The sequence below is a fragment of the Rana temporaria genome, chromosome 7 (genome assembly GCF_905171775.1).
Source record: "Rana temporaria chromosome 7, aRanTem1.1, whole genome shotgun sequence".
NCBI lineage: Eukaryota > Metazoa > Chordata > Amphibia > Anura > Ranidae > Rana > Rana temporaria.
The window spans coordinates 148,030,514-148,051,641 of record NC_053495.1 but is presented as its reverse complement, the minus strand read 5'-3'; the positions used below and the strand labels follow the sequence as shown (position 1 = coordinate 148,051,641).

Here is a 21,128-nt window from a genome sequence, read left to right as displayed (position 1 = left end):
CGATTCACTTACGCAAGCAACGTAAAATTCGAACGTCGCGCCGCGGGAACGCCGGATATAGTTTAGCATTGGCTGCCCCTGCTATTAGAAGGGGCAGCCTTACGCTAAACACGCCGTACGGAAACGACGTAACTTGCGTACGCAGGGGGCGCGCAACATTGTGAATCGGCGTAAGTATGCAATTTGCATACTATACGCTGACCACAATGGGAACGCCCCCTAGCGGTCATCGCAAGAATGCAGCCTAAAATCTGCGTGGCATAAGAGCCTTATGCCACGCAGATTTTAGGCTGCAGTCGGCGTAACGAGTTCTCTGAATCAGGAGAACTCGTTACGCCGGCGCAAGTCAGCAATTGCGCTGCGTAACTATGGTTACGCAGGCGCAATTGCTTACTGAATCTGGGCCAATGGTCACCAGGTCAAATATAGAGGATGAATCTGCCAAACAGAACATAGACATCAATGAATAAATCAAACAGTGTTCATAACCCTTCCCTATTCTTACTAAAAGTAGGTTTAGATGTATTCTAATGGCTTACTTAAAACAGATAAATCTTTATTTTTTAACAATTATTGAAATAATCATAATTTCTTGTATTACCTTTGCTATTTCCTTATTACAGCACTTGACTGTGTCTAGATAGGGGTAATAAATGTATCATTTTCTGTACCGCAAAGAAATAAAAGATATGACGAAAAATCTGAATCCGGTATCAAAGTCCATACAGATTGCCTAATAGCATCATGTATATATAGACTATAAAAATACATACTTGAGCAGAACCTGTGAGTAGCTGGTGAAGATGACATGCAGAGTTTTATTTTTGCTTTTACTATCTCAGACACTTTCCTTCGGAAGTGGCTCCATGGTAAAACTTACCAATGGAGGCTATGAAGATATTGTCTTTGCAATTAATCCTGTAGTCCCTGAAGATGCAAAAATTATTGACAATATAAAGGTAACCTAACTTTCTGAATAAAGTGGCTTTGTAGTATTGGCATCTATCTGTCTATCTATCTATAATTCTATCATGTATAATTTATATTTTTTTTAAATGGTTATTAGCATATATTTAGTATTAGAAACTTTTTTAAAAAAATTTTCATTCCTCATATTTGCTTAACTTTGATCATGGAAAATCATGTACACATATGAAACACAATTAAAAATGATGCTTAACTATATCATATTTTATTTAAAAAATAGTACCAACCTGTAAAGTAGGATGGACCAATAGTTTTTATGTCTGTTCACAACATGAAAATCGATTACTGAGCTACATGATTTTTTAATCGTATAAAAGTGAGTTTTAGGAGAATTTATATTGTGTAACAGGTTCAGAGCTATTAAAAATATTAAATAGTGAGACTTACTTGCTTGCTTATAAAGAAGAATGAAGATTCCAATATTTAATGAGCAAAGTGAAGTGTACACAGCAAAGGCATAATGCTTTTGAGGGGCCATCCTCCTCTGTCTTTATCTAACGATTTTATTTCTATGTGACTATTTTATCCATTGGTGGAGAAGTTTCGCAAATTTGCTTTAACTGGGTTTTTTTTTTTACATTCAGGATCAGGTAATACAGAAAACAAAGTCTCGCTTAGACATGACCTAGTATTTGTGATGACATACAGACAATAAAGTCTAAATATAGTTATCTTACTTGTAAATTAGGTTTTCTTTAGAAAGAAATGGTGATTCCAATTCAAATTTCTAACAGAAATGTTTTTTTGCCTGTAAAAGAATTGAAATATTCTACAAATTGCTAAGAAAACAATTCACATTTTCAACACACAGGCTTGGTGCTGGACATCCAAAGGTTGCCCCATGTTTTGGAAAATGTACTGTTTGTTACAATCTCGTCCAAAAATTTGCTATGATAAATTGTAAAATACAGCATCTGAAACAGTCCGAGGTCCCTTTTCATCGGTCCTGGGGCTAGACATGTGTAGAACTAAAAAATGTGTTTTGTTTCGATTTGTTATTTTCATAAATTCGCTTTATTAAATTAGTTTAACTCGTTTTTGGAATTCACATTATTTATCCGAATTGGAATCAATTAGAATTTTCCAAATTCAGTCAAATTGAACTTAATTGGACCAAATTTGTCAAATTCAAATCATTTGCAATTCAAAATCCATTAAAATTCTATTCAAAATGTTATTTTAACCGAAATTCCAATTTTGGAAGATGGTTATATTCTTTATATTCCATTATATTGTATTGTTATTTAATTTCTATTCCTTTCATTTATTTTCTAATATATATTATATTCTATTCAAATGTATACCCACCTTCCTGCCGTATTGGGGCCCCCGTGGTGGTGGAACACAAAGGCCCAGTCGCAAGGTCGCCTTTGTGACCCTGGTAGTTTCACCACTACTCTGAAATGTGTCAGACTGGAGAATTTGATTATTGTAACTGGTGCCAAGAATCACTGCCAGGGAAAATGATGAGGAGAATTGGTAATATGCACAGAGTAATGGCTGTGTTTATAAGGTGGAAAACATATTTGTCAATTGACTAAACTGTTGCAGATCTCTGAATCACAGGTACTTCAACCAGTTTGGATCTTTTTATCAATTACTAATTGATCTGTGGTGAATACTGTTGCATCACAAAAGACCATAGAAGGTCTTTTGTTACTGATATAATCCAATAGATTACAATTTATAAAAGTATAAACATATGTAAGGAAGACACAAGATTGCTGAGTAGCCTAATTGTTTGTCCTCACCCAGTCAAATTGCCTCTTTATGGCCCTTAGTTTCTAAGCACATCAGCCTTGGCATCACAGGTGGACTTTTTATCTAGAATTCCAATGTTATCAAATTTTATAGCTAAATAAATAGACATTCAGTCCAGATTTATATGTACCAGTGTTCTCTGGGTTCAAAGTGTTAGGAGTAAATTTCATTGTAATAAACACAACCCTCTGTGACCCTTAAACATAATTTTTTTTTAAAACCACCATGACTAACTGAGCTTAATATTGGGCAATCAGTATTCTTTGTTTTATTGGTGGAAATGTGGATCATTTCATCTATTTGGTTTGGATAATCTTTAAAAAAAATAAAACACCTGTTCATAGTCCATTTATAATTAAAAGTGTCATCACAGATCTAGTGTATTGATAAAATGTATTTGGAAAATTACAGCAATAAACCACCTCAAGTGGCATTTTAAAATATCTAGCAACTCATTCTTCACTCTATATAAATATAATATCTAAATACTAGTTTGCACTGTGGGATTTTATTTCCATTGACAATAATATATGTGTTTTTTTTTCTCAAGAGTATGGTTAAAGAAGCGTCAAGTTATTTATTCAGAGCAACACAAAATAGGCTGTTCATTCGGAGTGTAAAAATTCTAATACCATTGACATGGCAAAAGGGAAGTTATGCAAAAGTAAGAACAGAAACATATGATAAGGTAAGAAATTACAAATGTTTTGGTTTTATCACAGATGAAATTGTTATGCATACATTTGTAAATTTAGTAAGCTTGTAAGAGAGTGCTTCATTTACAGTATTTTCTGTTGGCTGTACCCATTGGCATTACTTACTGCTTTAAAAAAAAAAGGTCTCCAAAATGTTCTCTGTGAAAAATCATTGTCCAAACAAGAGATCATTTCAGTTACCAAAGGAAACTCCTGCTCAAAGTCCACAATCCACCCATCTCTATGGTTTCATGTGTAGGAGCTCATCAATGCTCCCTACATGAAATGAACAAACAAGTCGGCTGCACTCCTATGATATCAACCTTCACGTAGGTTTATTATTCCAGGACTAAATCACAGAAGAGTTCATCTAGACCAAGCCCCCCTGACACATTTGACCCAAAAGGGGGCTTAACCCAATTTTTTTTTTTAAATTACATCTATCAGAGCCAGCATAGTAAGGACATTACATTTCGGTGTTTTTTTTTCCTCTGTACATACCTTTATATCCTGATGTTGTCCAGGGCTTCCGGGTTCCGATGACTGCAGGACTGGGCGTTCCTGTCCTTCTGTTCGATGATTGATGGCTTGTGAAACAGGTGACCTGTCGCACAACGCGCGTCACCAGATGTCAGGAAATAGCGGAGCTGCGAGTCGGCACTATACGGCGCCTGCGCAGTCAGCTCTACACGGCGGGCGCAGGCGCCGTATAGTGCCGACTCGCAGCTCGGCAATTTCCGGAAATCTGGTGACGCGCGTTGTGCGACAGGTCACCTGTTTCACAAGCCGTCAATCATCGAACGGAAGGATAGGAACTCCCAGTCCCGCAGTCATCGGAACCCTGAGGCTGGGATAGGAACGCCCAGTCCCGGAGACATCAGAACGCGGAAGCCCTGGACAAAATCAGAATATAAAGGTAAGTGCAGAGAAAAAAAAAACATGCCGAAATGAAATGTCCTTACTGTGCTGGCTCTAATGTAAAAAAAAAACGTTTTTCGGATGAACCTCCACTTTAAGGACCAAGCCTATTTCTGACACATGTCGCTTACAAGTTAAAATCAGTATTTTTTTGCTAGAAAATTACTTAGAACCCCCAATCATTTATATACAATATATATACATATATATATATATATATATATATATATATATATATATATATATATATATATATATATATATATATATATAAAATTATCAGATGGGATTGCTGCACTTAAAATGTATTTAAAAATGCATGACGGTTTCGGGCTATACAAATATCGCCCTTCTTCAGAGCAAAACATATGCAATGATAATGGTTTTTACAAGCATATTTATACACTCCTATCTCCTGTGGGATCAAATAATCAATGAATCATTTTGTACCAATAGGAAAAATCAACCAATGCAAAGAAACATATAGGCATATATGAAGTCATGGGTCATCAGGTGCTATCACTTTTCCTATCACATTCAATATGCGCTGAGAAAAAAACAACAAAACAACAAAACACATTGTATAGCCCAAAACCGTCATGCATTTGACACTGAATGGAATTTAAATTTTTCAAAATAAATTTTAAGTGCAGCAATCTCATCTGATTGTTTTTTCTATATATGACCTGTGGAAGGGTCTGATTGCTTGCACTGCTACAACTGGATCGTGTGCATTCCACCGTCAACATTTCTTCTATAATATATATCTATATATATATATATATATATATATATATATATATATATATATATATATATATATATATATATATATATATACACATACACACTGCTCAAAAAAATTAAAGGAACACTTTTGAATCAGAACTCCTGGGATTTTGATCTGGTCTGTTAAGTAGCAGAGGGGGAGGGGTGTATACAGAGGAGGTTATTGATCAGTTTCAGATGCTTTGCTGTTAATTGAAATTAACAACAGGTGCACTAGATGGGCAACAATGAGACAACCTCCAAAACAGGAATGTTTTTTCAGGTGGAGGTGTCTGACAATTTTTTTCCCTACTCATCTTTTCTGACTGTTTTTCACTAGTTTTGCATTTGGCTAGGGTTAGTGTCACTACTGGTAGCACAAGGCGATACTTGGACCCTATAAAGGTTGCACAGGAACACAGGAACAGGATGAACACTGCCAGAGCCCTACAAAATGACCTCCAGCAGGCCACTGATTTGTGAATGTCTGTGCTCACTGCCGGAAACTGTGGAGCCTGATTGGCATTTTCCATTGAACACCAGAATTGGCAGGTCCGCCACTGGTGCCCCATGCTTTTTACAGATGAGAGCAAGTTCACCCTGAGCATATGTGACAGACATGAAAGGGTCTGGAGAAGCCGCGGAGAACTTTATGCTGCCTGTAACATCGTTCAGCATGACCGGTTTGGTGGTGGGTCAGTGATGGTCTGGGGAGGCATATCCATGGAGGGACGCACAGACCTCTACAGGCTACACAATGGCACCCTGACATTCGGTATCGGGATGAAATCCTTGGACCCATTGTCAGACCCTACGCAAGAGCATGCAGCCAGTTCCTGGAGGATGAAGAAATTGATACCATTGAATAGCCCCAACGCTCACCTGACCTAAATCCAAAAGAACACCTCTAGGAAATTATGTTTCGGTCCATCTGGTGCCGCCAGGTTGCACCTCAGTCTGTTCAGGAGCTCAGTGATGCTCTGGTCCAGATCTGGGAGGAAATACCCCAGGACACAATCTGTTGTCTCATTAGGAGCATGCCCTGATGTTGTCAAGCACTTGAGGGCCATACAAACTACTGAGGACCATTTTGAGTTGTTGCAATGAAATTTCACCAAAATGGACTAGCTTGCTGCATACATTTTTCACTTTGATTTTCGTGGTGTCTTCAAGGGTCTGTAGGTGGATAATTTTCATTTCCATCAAATGATGTGCCATCCTTTCATTCCTAACACATTACCCAGTCCATATCAGTATAGATATCCAGCATGAGATTTTTGCCCATTGAGATCTGATATGTTTTCAAAGTGTTAATTTAATTTTTTTGGAGCAGTGTATTTATATATAGCTCAAAATTGAAGTCCTGAGCTACTAGACAGGCCTCAAGGGTTACCCGCTACTAGTTGCCCTATCCAACCCCTACCCTGCCCGGGCCCTAAACAACGCCCTCATAAATTATCTCATGAAATGACACTTAAATGTTTTATGCAGAATTAAGTTAAAAAAATAAATATTAACAACAACTTTATCAGTGACCCTCAGCACAGCATCACCAGTGCCCAGCAATGCAGGCTCACCTGTGCCTATCAATGCAGCCTCGTCAGTGCCCATCATTGCAGCGTGACCTGGGCAACCATTCAAGGGTAGCAGGGATAGAAAGGGTAAAAAAGGGGGAGGGGTATGCCTGTATATAAAAAATGATGTACAAGTGAATGTGAGAGATTACATCACTAAGGGAGCAAGGGAGGAGGTGGAATCCTTATGGGTAAAGCTAAAAAGAGAGGAAACTAAGGGGAAAGTAATACTGGGAGTATGCTATAGGCCCCCTAACCAGAAAGAGAAGGTGGAGGCAGACCTACTAACACAATTTGGATCAGCAGCAAGAATGGAAAGTGTCAATTATAATGGGGGATTTTAATTATCCAGACATAGACTGGGTGGAAGGAGCCGTGCATTCATCTAAGGCTCCCCAGTTCCTAAATACCTTGCAGGACAATTTCATGAGTCAGATGGTAAATGCACCAACTAGAACAAATCGTTACTAGACCTACTGATTACCAACAATACAGACCTGATCACGGATGTCGAAACACAGGGCAATTTAGGAAACAGCGATCACAGGTCAATTCGTTTTAGTATGAATCACACAAATAGGAAACATAGGGGAAAACAAAGACACTGAATTTTAAATGAGCCAACTTCCCTAAACTATGATCCTTGCTAGAAGATAATAATTGTGATAAAATCTTAGGAACAAAGTGCCAGATTCACAAAGAACTGCGGCGGCATAACGTATCGTAGATACGTTACACCGCCGCAAGTTTTCATCGCAAGTGCCTGATTCACCAAGCACTTGCGTGAAAACTTACGCCGGGGCGTGTGCCATTTAAATTAGGCGCGCTCCCACGCCGGACCTACTGCGCATGCTCCGTTTTGAAATTCCTGCCGTGCTTTGCGCGAAGTGACGTCATTTTTTCGAACGGCGAAGTGTGTAGCGTACTTTCGTATTCCCGGACGTCTTACGCAAGAAGAAAAAAAAATTCAATTTCGACGCAGGAACGACGGCCATACTTTATACAGCACATACGTGTGCTGTGTAAAGTTAGGGCACCTAAAATGACTACTAACTTTGCGACGGGAAACTAGACTAGCAGCGATGTAGCGAACGCGAAAAACCGTCGTGGATCGCCGTAACTACTAATTTGCATACCCGACACTGGAATACGACGTGAACTCCACCCAGCGGCGGCCGCGGTATTGCATCCTAAGATCCGACAGTGTAAAACAATTACACCTGTTGGATCTAAGGGCTATCTATGCGTAACTGATTCTATGAATCAGTCGCATAGATACTCTGAGAGATACGACGGAGTATCTGAGATACTCCGTCGTATCTCCGCTGTGAATCTGGCCCAAAGAACACAGAGGAAAAATGGGTATGCTTTAAGAGCATTTTAAATAAGGGCATTAACCAGTGCATCCCAATGGGAAATAAATTTGAAAGAGGCTAATAAACATCCTGGGAGGCTTTTTCTCTTTTTGGAGGGATCTGGGGTCTCAAAGATTTTTGTAAATCGGCGCCGTGGGCAGCCGAATAAACGGGAAATGACGTTGTGACTTCACTTCAGGGTTACTACATCTGAGACCCGATCAAAGCTGATTCCCGCTTTGTTCGGGACTAGCTGACTGGTTGCTTGCGAGCGGAGTGGCGATGGGGCCTTCACCCTGGTACAACCACTTCCTCAAAATGGGTATGTTGTTTTTCTGGAAGTGGTTAATCAAAGAGAGGTCAAGAGATCTCTATGATTAAGCTCCTTTGGTCAAAATGTGTCAGTGGGGATTGGCCTGTGAATTAGTCCTGGAATAATAAAATGTGAAAGCTGATGTCATTGGAGTGTGGCCAACTTGTTTGTACATTCTCAGGAAAGTAACTAAGAATATTACTTCCTCAAAGGGAGTGGGAAGGAGACTGTGTTCTTTTGTGCATGAGAAGTTTGGCTTCTAGGCACACTGCACTTCATAAACTAATAAAAAGCCGTTTGGGCTATTATTTAAAAGTACTTATGTGCCATTGAGTAGAAAATATGTCTGCTGGAGCAGGTAATTGACTTTGCTTCAGAGAATCACCAACATAGCACATTTTTCTTTTGCTTGACCCTTGCTACAACTGACCCCAGAGAATTAGGTATCTGACTTGAACAACTTTAGTCTGCAAAAGCATATATTCTGCTTTAAATCACTCATGTTTGCTACCTTATAGAAAAGCTTTATAAATAACAGTTCTGCTTAATGACATTTCACTAAACAAGTAAACAATGTGTTTGTAAATGTCATACGTTTCTCTACCCAGTTCATCACCTTAACGGCTCTGCTTGAGCATCTTGCAGACAAAGCTTTTTCCTTTGAAAAGTCTATCAATCCAACCCACTACTATTTACCCTTCCCATGCTTCCCTGCTGCTTCTTTCCTCTGCAGACCTAACCCTATGTAATCTCCATCTTGGATGATTCACCATGTTGATGATGTCATCACCTTCCTCATGTGACAGTGTTTAGGCCTGACTATTGGCCACTCAGGCCTCAGCAAAGCATCATAGGAGGATGTCACATGCACTCCCTTACCTGGAAGCATCAGGTACAGGTATTTTTCAATCGTCCTGCTGGAGCAGCCAAGTGATAGGGAAGTGTAGTGAGAATAGGTATATTTAGGTCAGGGGTAAGTTTTAAATAGGGCAAAGCCTCTTTACATTTCACAGCTATGCAGAATGTAACTTTTTAATATATCTATTGTCTCTTTATCATTAGGCAGATATTATCATCGCATCACCACATGTGAATTATGGATATGACCCATACACCTTACAGTATGGACAATGTGGTGAACAAGGCCAATACATTCACCTCACTCCTGAGTTCTTAGTAGATGTGAGCTCGATCAATGTATATGGCCCACGAGGTAACAGTCCAATATTAATTTATCTATCACATGTATTTGCTGTGCACTGAGAAACTTTATTTCATTGAAGTGGTTGTAAACATGGAATATGAACAAAGCATATGCATATAGTGTGTACTTGTCTCAATCCAGAGCACTAAGTATCATTTCTATCTGCTGCCTCCATCCTCTGCTATCTGCATGAGTCACTTCTGACATGTTTTCCTGAAACCAAGAGACAAAAGTGACCTGGAAGTAAATACACAGCCTGTGATTGACAGCCTTAGCTCTGTTCCTGTGTGCTGTGCGAAGGGTGATGTGTCCATTCCCTCCATTTAGCTCTCACTGAGCTCTGTGGAGGGTAACTTCAGAATTCCTGTTCCATACATACAGGTGAATCTCATAAAATTTAAATATCATGAAAAAGTAAATTTATTTCAGTAATTCAATTCAAAATGTGAAACTCGTATATTTTATACACAGCCTGTGATTGCCAGCCTCAGCTATGTTCCTGGGTGCTGTGTAAAGGGGGGTGTGTGTCCTTTTCCTACAGTCAGCTCTCACTGAGCTCTGACAAATGTAACTTCAGCTCCCCACCCCTCTGCTTTCTTAAAGCTGAGATAAGCTGCATAAATTCTGCCCTTTACATGGCTGTAGAAAAAAATTGGTTGCAGATTAACAGGTACAATTTATGTAGGAGGATTTGTTTTGTCTCTGTGTATCACCTGAGGCAAGTTACTTCACCGGGTATATGTGAGCGTTTACAACCATTTTTTTTTATTTGGTGCAGGGTTCCTTTTTAATATCCATAACAGACCTAAAGGGCCTGGTATGGAATTTGGGGGGACCCCCACGCAATTTTTTTTTAAATTTTGGTTCATGGCTCCCCTTAATATTCATACCTCACCAAAAAGGCCTGGTAATGAACTTTAGGGGAGAACCCATGCTGTTTTTTTCAATTACTTTTATCTGTATTGCCGAGACCCGACAATTCATTACTGCCGCGATTATTTTTAAATTCCTTTTTTTCCTTTCAAAATAAAATTTTGCTGCAGGTGCTGCTCTAAACAAGGGGACAAAATGCCACTTTACAGGCATACTATAGACACCCCCTATATTACACTTTTATTTTTTCACTTTAAGCATTAGCATTAGTAGTTGTTGAAAAAAATATATAATTTATTAAACATAATACAAAAAATGTACAATAAAATATATTGGAATGATTACAGTAACTATACAAAATCACCACACAGATTACACTTTGGAATCCTCTGGGTTCAGCCGACGCGTTTCAGAGTATCGAGTAACTCTTTCTTCAGGGGTGTTATGAGAAGGTCAATCGTGTATCTACAATATAGTGGTTTCAAAAGATCATAAAGGTTATCATATAGCAATCAATAATACGATATAGTATATCTGCATTAAATGTATTTAAACAAACTCACATATATTGTAGTGGTGTCACCAATGAAAACAGGGGCCAAGGGACAGCTAGGAATGCTGAAGCCAAAAAGGAATGCATCACTCTGCAGGTAAAGTTGATAAAATATATAGCACACAATAAGCTTAATTGAAACTTGATTGGATTAGAATAAGTGCTATAACTATTTATTTATATAGATAATGCATCCTACCTGTGCCAAATAAGGACAGGCTGATGGTACAGGGGTGATAAGAAGATATAAGGATGGTGTATGCTAAAAGAGTTATAAATGCATAGCAGTGGGTTAGTCATATAAATATATAAACTGATGTCTTAAACATCTAGATTCCTATCATTTTTTTTATATATATTTCTTTGTATTCTGTTCATCAATCATATAGTTTTATTTAAATAATACTACAGAATACAGATATATTAATTAATCTAAAAAAATAAACTGGGTAACATATATTCCATGTATATGTTAATGAAGAAAATAATTGAAAAAATCAATGTACATTTGCATAGATGCCTGGTTTACACTGTGTGTATCATTGCCAAAAATCTAAGTTTATATTAACATGTTACTAGTTAATAGATTCAATTATTTAAACTTTTTGTAAATCAATCTTATATAAGCCTGAAAATCCTTATTTATTTATTACCTAATAGATCAATATTGGGCAGGTGATATTATCAACAAATAGATCATTTGGCTCACAGATATGCATAAAGTGCAGTACATACCCCCCGAACTGAGCCCGCATTATCAATGAGACAGAACAGGGGTGGGGGGGGGGCACTCGAATAATACATCATACCTTGCCCATAAAGACACGTCCTGGCATCCAAACCGAAAGGTGAATGTCAGCCATGACTCCAAGGACGCCTATAGTATACCTCCCCCTCCAATTACAGGCCTCGCCGAATTGCTTCAGCTGTGCCTGAGAGGGAGGGGGGAAGAGAGACCAAGTGTGCATCTGTGCTGGCTTCCTGAGCCACACGTGCACGTCCCCATCCCGGCCGTGCATGCACGACAGAATGACGTCATTGCGCACGTGGCCCACCGACACAGAAAGCTACTCCAGCGGGCTGCGGATGTCCACTGAAGTAGTAATATGGAGACCAGATGAAATAGGAAAAAACGTCTGTAGTCCCCATAAAAAGCCGCAGCGGTTAGAAAATCCGGTCCATCCCCAGGTCAGCCGGCATGAGTCAGTAAATTTCATACATTCACTATATTTGGTCACTATGAACAGATCCAACCACAGGGGGGCATGAAACAAAAAAGCTCCAGCCCTCCAGTAGTAAGTTTTAGAACTGAAAAAAAAAAAAAAAAAGAAGTAGAGAAAACACAGGGGAACACTGATCAGGATTAGCCATAAATCACAGGACAGGATTAATATACAACACACACACACACACACACACACATATATATATATATATATATATATATATATATATATATATATATATATAATTAAGTATTTTAGAGCAATTAACAGGACTAACATTATGAATATACATACAGTACAATTCCAATACAATATTGGTGCTCAAAAATTGTTAGTTAATCACTTATAAATTGACCCAAATTACTTAAATGGGGATGCATATAAAGGACCTAGGAATGCAAATGGATGCACTATATTTTATTTCTCCATTCATCCTGAGGAAAATCCCTCACAAAAGCTTTTGAAACATGTGGCCTCATTGAGGCCTGGCAGAGATGTAGCTTTAAGATTGTGTATCCAGCGCAGCTCCATTTGGAGGAGGATCTTGTTCCAGTCTCCTCCTCTGGAGCTCAGGGTGGATATACAATCTAATATAAGAAACTTAATTTGTGGAAATTTGACTCCATGTACAATTTTAGCATGTCTACCCGAAGGCAAATCATAGTTATTGCTTTGCATACTTCTTATGTGCTTATATGCTCGTCTACAGAATTCAAGTTTTGTCTTGCCAATATAAAAACAGCCACAATCGCAGCATAGCATGTAAGCAACTCAGATGGTTCTACAATTGGCAAAGTGCCTAGGACGGGATGTTTGACCATTAGGGAGAATAAGATTCCTTTGAATAAGCATGTATTTACAATAATTGCAGGCTCTGCACATGTGCCTTTATATTTGCACGGGTCTTTTCTAGCTTCACTCTTATATTCACTGGCAATGAGCTTGTCTCTGATTGACGGTGCCCTCTTTAATGTAAAGAGAGGACAATCATAAACAAATTGTCCTAATATGGAGTCAAAGGACAACATATTCCAGTACTTGTTGACAATGTTAACTTTGGCTTGTTGGTTTGTATATTTATATACCACTTTATTGTAAATACACGATTGACCTTCTTGTAGCACCCCAGAAGAAAGAATTCCAAAGTGTAATCTGTGTGGTGATTTTGTATAGCTACTGTAATCATTCCAATATATTTTATTGTACATTTTTTGTATTATGTTTAATACATTATATATTTTTTTTTTCAACAGTTTACTACGCCAGTGACTTTAAAGTCCATTAAGGGATTTTTCTTTTTGTGTTTACAAAGATAAAAATGGTTATGGGCACCCTGAAATAGTAGTTTCCATGTTTTTCTGTAAATTCTAAATAATGACGCTCAGGGCTTTTTTTCTTGGGGAACTTGGGGGAACTCAGTTCCACCACCTTTGGCTCAGACCCTTTGGTGCCCGCTCACTACAATTACTTGTAAACACAGAAGTCTGGTTTCTGTGTTTACAAGTGACAGCTCTGCACTCTGTGTGTAACCCCCTGAACTCTGCACTCTGTATGTAATGCAATTCTGGTATTTAATGTCTCTTTAAGACCCTTCTACTGTTTTTGAAATCTGAACAGGGTCGTGGTTGAGTTCCTGCACCTATTTTCTGAGAAAAAAAGCTCTGATGACGCTACATTAACACTATTCCCTTGTGTTTTCAGGAAGAGTGTTTGTCCATGAATGGGCTCATTTAAGATGGGGTGTCTATGATGAATACAACAATGATGTTCCCTTCTACATTTCAAGTGGTCTTACAATAGAAGCTACAAGGTACGATATCCAATACATCAAATATATAATCACCATATATTTGTCTGCATGCTCACACAGTGTATATTTTTAGGGTAAACCTAGGGGTTTGATAAATGTTTGATATCCTTAACCACTTAAGCCTCGGACCAATATGCTGGCTAAAGACCAAAGGTGTTTTTACAGTTCGGGACTGCGTCGCTTTAACAGACAATTGCGCGGTCGTGCGACGTGGCTCCCAAACAAAATTGGCGTCCTTTTTTCCCCACAAAGAGAGCTTTCTTTTGGTGGTATTTGATCACCTCGGCGGTTTTTATTTTTTGCGCTATAAACAAAAATAGAGCGACAATTTTGAAAAAAATGCAATATTTTTTACTTTTTGCTATAATAAATATCCCCCAAAAACATATATAATATTTTTTTTTCCTCAATTTAGGCCGATACGTATTCTTCTACCTATTTTTGGTAAAAAAAATCACAATAATCGTTTATCGGTTGGTTTGCGCAAAATTTATAGCGTTTACAAAATAGGGGATAGTTTTATTGCATTTTTTTTTTTTTTTTTTACTACTAATGGCGGCGATCAGCGATTTTTTTCGTGACTGCGACATTATGGCGGACACTTCGGACAATTTTGACACATTTTTGGGACCATTGTCATTTTCACAGCAAAAAATGCATTTAAATTGCATTCTTTATTGTGAAAATGACAGTTGCAGTTTGGGAGTTAACCACAGGGGGCGCTGTAGGAGTTAGGGTTCACTGTGTGAGTGTTTACAACTGTAGGGGGTGTGGCTGTAGGTGTGACGTCATCGATCGTGTCTTCCCTATAAAGGGAATGACGCGAACGATACGCCGCCACAGTGAAGCACGGGGAAGCCCTTCAGCTCCGGGGAGCGATCGCCGCACTCGAGCGGCAATCGGGTCCGCGGGACCCGCGGTCCCGGTCCCAGAGCTTCGGACCGGGTCGCGGGAGCGCGCCCGCGTCCCACGGCTGGGTACAAGTACAGGACGTATATATACGTGCTTGTGCCCAGCCGTGCCATTCGGCCGACGTAAAAAAATGTCTATACTTACCTGCTCTGTGGAATCGTTTTGCACAAAGCAGCCGGGCACCGCTGGCCCCTCCTCTTCATCAGGTGCCCCCACGGAAAGCCGCTTTCCCTGGGGACACAACCAATGCAGGCTTGCTCCCGAGTCCCGCTGCTGCGTCTATTGACACAGACACCGGGGCTCGGCCCTGCCACCCACTCCTGTGTCACTGGATTTGATTGACAGCAGTGGAAACCAATGGTGGACTACTGATCCCAGCTAGCCCAACTTGCAAATCCTGTGCCTACAGGCCACATCGATTTGACACAAAACACCACAGTCTCTTCTCTGACCTTGAACCAGGCTCCGCTGACATGCCTTCTCCAGATATCCACTGTGTTTCACTCACTGACCTTCTCCTGCTCATAGTCCATGGTGAAGAACTTAACCGGACATGCATTCCAATCACTTCTCCAGCCCCTCTGTTCCAGGACACCTCTTGCATGATCGTGCAGGAATGAGGCTCCCTTCCAGCTTTCCCGGGCTCCTCTGCCGAGGCGCGCACCCCCCCAGATGGGGATGGGCCTCCTGCTGTGATCTAGCACTCCATTCTTCACGTCTCCTAGTCAACAACTCCCCTCCAGTGGGCTTCAACTGAGCTTATGAAGGAGGCCTGCCCCTTGCCAATTCCAAGTGGGGATTGGTCAAGGCTCCTCGCATGAGCTCCTTGTCACAACAGCTCCCAGCCCTGCCCCTCTTCCAAAACATTCCCCCTGGAAGCAGGGGAGGCGCCCAAGAACTGAAGTACAGGTGGTCACACCCACTGCTACACTAACCACTCCCTGCCCCAGATCAAAACAAGCAGGCCTAGCCTGAAGCATAGGCCTGCCTAAATTTACCTGCCTGGCAGATACCACACAAAAATCCTCACCTATAGCACTTACCTATGGTAGAGGGTGCTACATTTAGTTATACTTTAACTTAAAGCCCAACTCTGGGGAACTTTAAACTGGTATGAAACCCAAAAGCAAACGTTTATTGTATTGTAGCTTACGGATTCTTAGATGTGATGGGTGCATTTGTTTTCTTAAAGACCTTGCGCTCCTCCACCTTTTGTTTGAGGATGCACCACAGATCCTCAATAGGGTTTAGGTCTGGAGACATACTTGGTCAGTCTATCACCTTTACCCTCAGCTTCTTTAGCAAGGCAGTGGTCATCTTGGAGGTGTGTTTGGGGTCATTATGTTGTAATACTGCCCTGTGGCCCAGTCTCCGAAGGGAGGGGATCATGCTCTGCTTCAGTATGTCACAGTACATGTTGGCATTCATGGTTCCATCAATGAACTGTAGCTCTCCAGAACTCATGCAGCTCTAGACCATGACACTCTCACCGCCATGTTTGACTGTAGGCAAGACACGCTTGTCTTTGTACTCCTCACCTGGTTGCTGCCAAACACACTTGACACCATCTTAACCAGATAAGTTTAATCTTGGTCTCATCAGACCACAGGACATGGTTCCAGTAATCCATGTCCTTAGTCTGCTTGTCTTCAGCAAACTGTTTGCAGGCTTTCTAGTTCATCATCTTTAGAAGAGGCTTCCTTCTGGGACGACAGTCATGCAGACCAATTTGATGCAGTGTGCGGCGTATGGTCTGAGCACTGACAGGCTGACCCCCCAACCCCTTCAACCTCTGAAGCAATGCTGGCAGCACTCATACGTCTATTTCCCAAAGACAACCTCTGGATATGACGCTGAGCATGTGCACTCAACTCCATTGGTTTACCTTGGCGAGGCCTGTTCTGGGTGGAACCTGTCTTGTTACACTGCTGTATGGTCTTGGCCACCTTGCTGCAGCTCAATTTCAGGGTCTTGGCAATCTTCTTATAGCCTAGGCCATCTTTATGTAGAGCAAGAATTCTTTTTTCAGATCCTCAGAGAGTTTTTTGCCATAAGGTGCCATGTTGAACTTCCAGTGGCCAGTATGAGGGAGTGAGAGCGATAACACAAAATATAACACACCTGCTCCCCATTCACACTTGAGACCTTGTAACACTAACGAATCATGTGACACTGGGGAGGGAAAATGGCTAATTGGGCCCAATTTGAACATTTTCACTTAAGGGTGTACTCACTTTTGTTGCCAGCAGTTTAGACATTAATGGCTGTGTTGAGTTATTTTGAGGGGACAGCAAATTTACACTGTTATACAAGCTATACACTCACTACTTTACATTGTAGCAAAGTGTAATTTCTTCAGTGTTGTCACATGAAAAGATATATTTACAGAAATGTGAGGGGTGTACTCACTTTTGTGAGATACTATGTACTATACTATAACAGGTTTCCCAAATAGAGAGATGATCTCCCTACTTGATGCAGAGACAATTGTAACATTTTGGATATTTTCATCACTTTCTGTCCAAGAGACTATGGTCACCAAAGCAAATAGGGAATCTCCCCAGTGGGACACAGGCGGCAATAATAACCTGATAGATGTTCTGACCTTTCCACAAGCTATCCAAAACTAAACAAACTGGGCTAGATTCAGGTAGCCGGGCGCATTGTTACGGCGGCGTAGCGTACCGTATTTACGCTACGCCGCCGTAAATCAGAGAGGCAAGTGCTGTATTCACAAAGCACTTGCCCCCTAAGTTACGGCGGCGTAGCGTAAATTGGGCCGGCGTAAGCGCGCCTAATTTAAATGAGTATGAGGGGGGCGTATTTTATGTAAATGGATGGTGACCCGACGTGATTGACGGCATGCGCCGTCCGTGTACATATCCCAGTGTGCATTGCTCCAAAGTACGCCGCAAGGACGTATTGGTTTCGACGTGAACGTAAATTACGCCCAGCCCTATTCGCGAACGACTTACGCAAACGGCGTAAAAAAATCAAAATTCGACGCGGGAACGACGTCCATACTTAACATTGCGTATGCCTCATAGAAGCAGGAGCAACGTTACACCGGAAAAGCCTTACGCAAACGACTTAAAAAAAATTCCGCCGGGTGCACGTATGTTTGTGAATCGGCGTATCTAGGTCATTTGCATATTCTACGCCGAAAACGACGAAAGCCCCACCTAGCGGCCAGCGTAAATATGCACCCTAAGATACGACGGTGTAAGAGACTTACGCCAGTCGGATCTTAGGCTAATTTCGGCGTATCTTGCTTTCTGAATACAGAAAGAAGATACGCCGGCGCAGCTTTGAATTTACGCGCCGTATCTATAGATACGCCAGCGTAAATCAATGCTGAATCTAGCCCACTGTGACTATAGATACACTGATGTAATTGTGATCACTTTTTCTTGAACATTACTTACTGGTAGAGAAGTACAGTTCTTTAATTATACCGGATCTTATTATTTTTTTTAACAGGTGTCCAACTGAACTTAAAGGTATTTACAGAGAATACACATGTACCAATAAGGAATGTAAATGTGCCCCTCGGATAGACACTGGACTGTATGATGCTGACACTTGTGTCTTTGTACCGGAAATAAGCCAAACTTCCCAAGAATCTATAATGTATTCACAGGCATTAACTGATGTAAGTATGTCATGACAAGCTATCAAAATTGTTATTATCACCTGTGCAATGTAATAGTTATTCTTGCAATTTGTCACATACAATGCCAAACTGTTGGCGCTATATAAATAGTGTATAATAATAAAATGATTATTATTAATTATTATTAATAATAATATTAATAATAATACAATGACATGATGACATATTTAACCACTTGCCGCCCACACTATAGCCGAAAAACGGCAAGCAGACTTTCTCCTATATGGTTCATGTTATGTTATGTTTAAGCAGAAGTATAGTCAGAGCTCTTCTGGCCCTACTTCTCCTGTAGGTCACAGGAGTGCACTTCATTCTGCACTCCTGTGACGTGTATTCAGCTGACTGTTGGCTAAAGCCCGCTGTCTAGTTGTTTAGAAAAAGACATTTAGTCTTAAACTAGGAGAGATTGGACTTTGCAGGCACAAATTGATAAAATTATTAATATTTTAATTAGAAAAATACAAGACTACAAAATACATAGCAAATGCACTTGATACTAAAAAGAAAAAAAGAAAAAAATGACCAATAATGTTAACAATAGAACTCAAGTCCTATCACTCTCTGAAGGCACCGCTTTATAGCCACAGGGCTGGATGTATTGAATACACTGGAAGCGCTGGGTGGCGTTGTAGCTTCAAAAGATTATACGGGATGAGTTCTTTTTTTAAAATGGGGTTCAGCTCGACATGTTTCGCGACGTCGTCGCTTCTTCGGGAGCTTCTGGATGTTAAAAGACAATATAATGTTGCCATTAGATATACATGTATACAGGATATAGAAATATTATTAGACAAAACGCCTATACACATAGGCCTCCAAGCGTCTAGAAATGCATGTATCTATGACTATAGTACTCACCGATGAACGGTGCTCAATAGGTTTACAAACAGAAAAATGATGCCCAAATGCGTCTGGAATGCAACCGTAGTCAGACAACCCACCTTGTGGGGTGGAGTCTGATGCTAAAGGCCTCAACCACAAGCCCGCTGTCAGCTGATGTCACAGAGCTGGTCCTGGCTCTGCAGGCATCGTCTTTTAAGGATTAGACTCTAATCGAGCTTCTGAGAGCTTAAGCCAGAAGCACCCACCCCCTCCACAGCCTGGTGCTCCAGAGAGCCTTGGAGGGACATAGCAGAGAACCAGTGGCTGACAGTCACCAGCTCTCTGTTTACTGAGGACCAAGAACTGAGCGATCAGCAGTCTTTGATCGCTCAGTTCTCAGTCTAAGGCCCCGTACACACGACCGGATCTATCCGCTGGGATTTATCCGCGGATCAGTTCCAGAGGATAGATCCGGTCGTGTGTAGGCCCGAGCGGACAATTTTTGGCGGACATTTGTCCAGCCAACGGATTTCCAGCGGATAAAAAATTTGTAGCATTCTACAAAATCTATCCGCTGGAATCCTGTCCGTCGGACTTATCCGGTCGTCTGTACAGACTCACCGGATAAGTCCGTCCGATCCCCATCCCTCGCATGCATCGGAATGATTCGACGCATGTGTGGAAGAATTTACCTTCCAGCGTCGCGCACGTCGCCGCGTCATCGTCGCGGCGACGGCGCGGACACGTGACCGCGGATGTTTTCCGCGCGGATTTTGACTATGTTACAATACTACAACAGTGATGAGCCAAACCTGGGTTTTGGTTCAGGGTGGGTATGCCGAAATGTATTAAAGTTAGGATGTCAATTGTGAACCCTTCTAAAGTCAGTGGGAGCCGATTCTTAGAAATCAGTAATGTACATTTTTCTGGCTAATAGGAAAGGGATCATCAAACATGGGAAACTGGGCAGCGCTCTGGGGGACATGAACCAATGAAAAAACATTTTGGGCTAGATTCAGGTAGGGGGACGTATTTTTGTGCGGGCGTAGCGTATCCTATTTACGCTACGCCTCCGCAACTTAGACGGGCAAGTGCAGTATTCACAAAGCACTTGCTCCGTAAGTTGTGGCGGCGTAGCGTAAATCAACCAGCGTAAGCGCGCCAAATTCAAATTGAGAAGAGGTGGGCGTGTTTTATGTAAATAAAACATGACCCCACGTAAATGTCGTCTTTAACGAACGGCGCATTCGCCCTTCATGAAAGAATACCAGTGCGCATGCTCGAAATTCCACCGCAAATCGTCAATGCTTTCGACGTGGACGTAATTTACGCAAAGCCCTATTCGCGAATGACTTACGCAAACGACGTAAAAAATTCAGAATTCAACGCGGGAACGACATCCATACTTAACATTGCGTACGCTTCATAGAAGCAGGAGTAACGTTACGCCGGAAAAAGCCTTACGCAAATGACGTAAAAAATTCCGCCGGGCGCACGTACGTTTCTGAATCGGCGTAACCAGCGCATTTGCATATTCTACGCTGAAAGTCACGGAAGCGCCACCTAGAGGCCAGCGTAAATATGCAACTAAGATACGACGGCGTAAGAGACTTAAGCCGCTCGTATCTGAGGCCCCGTACTCACGACCAAACATGTCTGCTGAAACTGGTCCGCAGACCAGTTT

General features: G+C 41.0%; 1 protein-coding gene across 1 annotated transcript in view; it reads left to right on the top strand.

The window, feature by feature from the left end:
* Positions 1-792: 792 nt before the first annotated feature.
* LOC120945734 (calcium-activated chloride channel regulator 1-like) overlaps positions 793-21,128 on the top strand; it is a 60,103-nt gene continuing 39,767 nt past the window's right edge. The window contains exons 1-5 of the mRNA XM_040360100.1: positions 793-959; positions 3,299-3,436; positions 9,434-9,584; positions 13,929-14,037; positions 18,430-18,601. Coding sequence (XP_040216034.1) covers positions 804-959; positions 3,299-3,436; positions 9,434-9,584; positions 13,929-14,037; positions 18,430-18,601 — 726 coding nt within the window. The 5' untranslated portion in view covers positions 793-803. The remainder of the gene's footprint in view (positions 960-3,298; positions 3,437-9,433; positions 9,585-13,928; positions 14,038-18,429; positions 18,602-21,128) is intronic.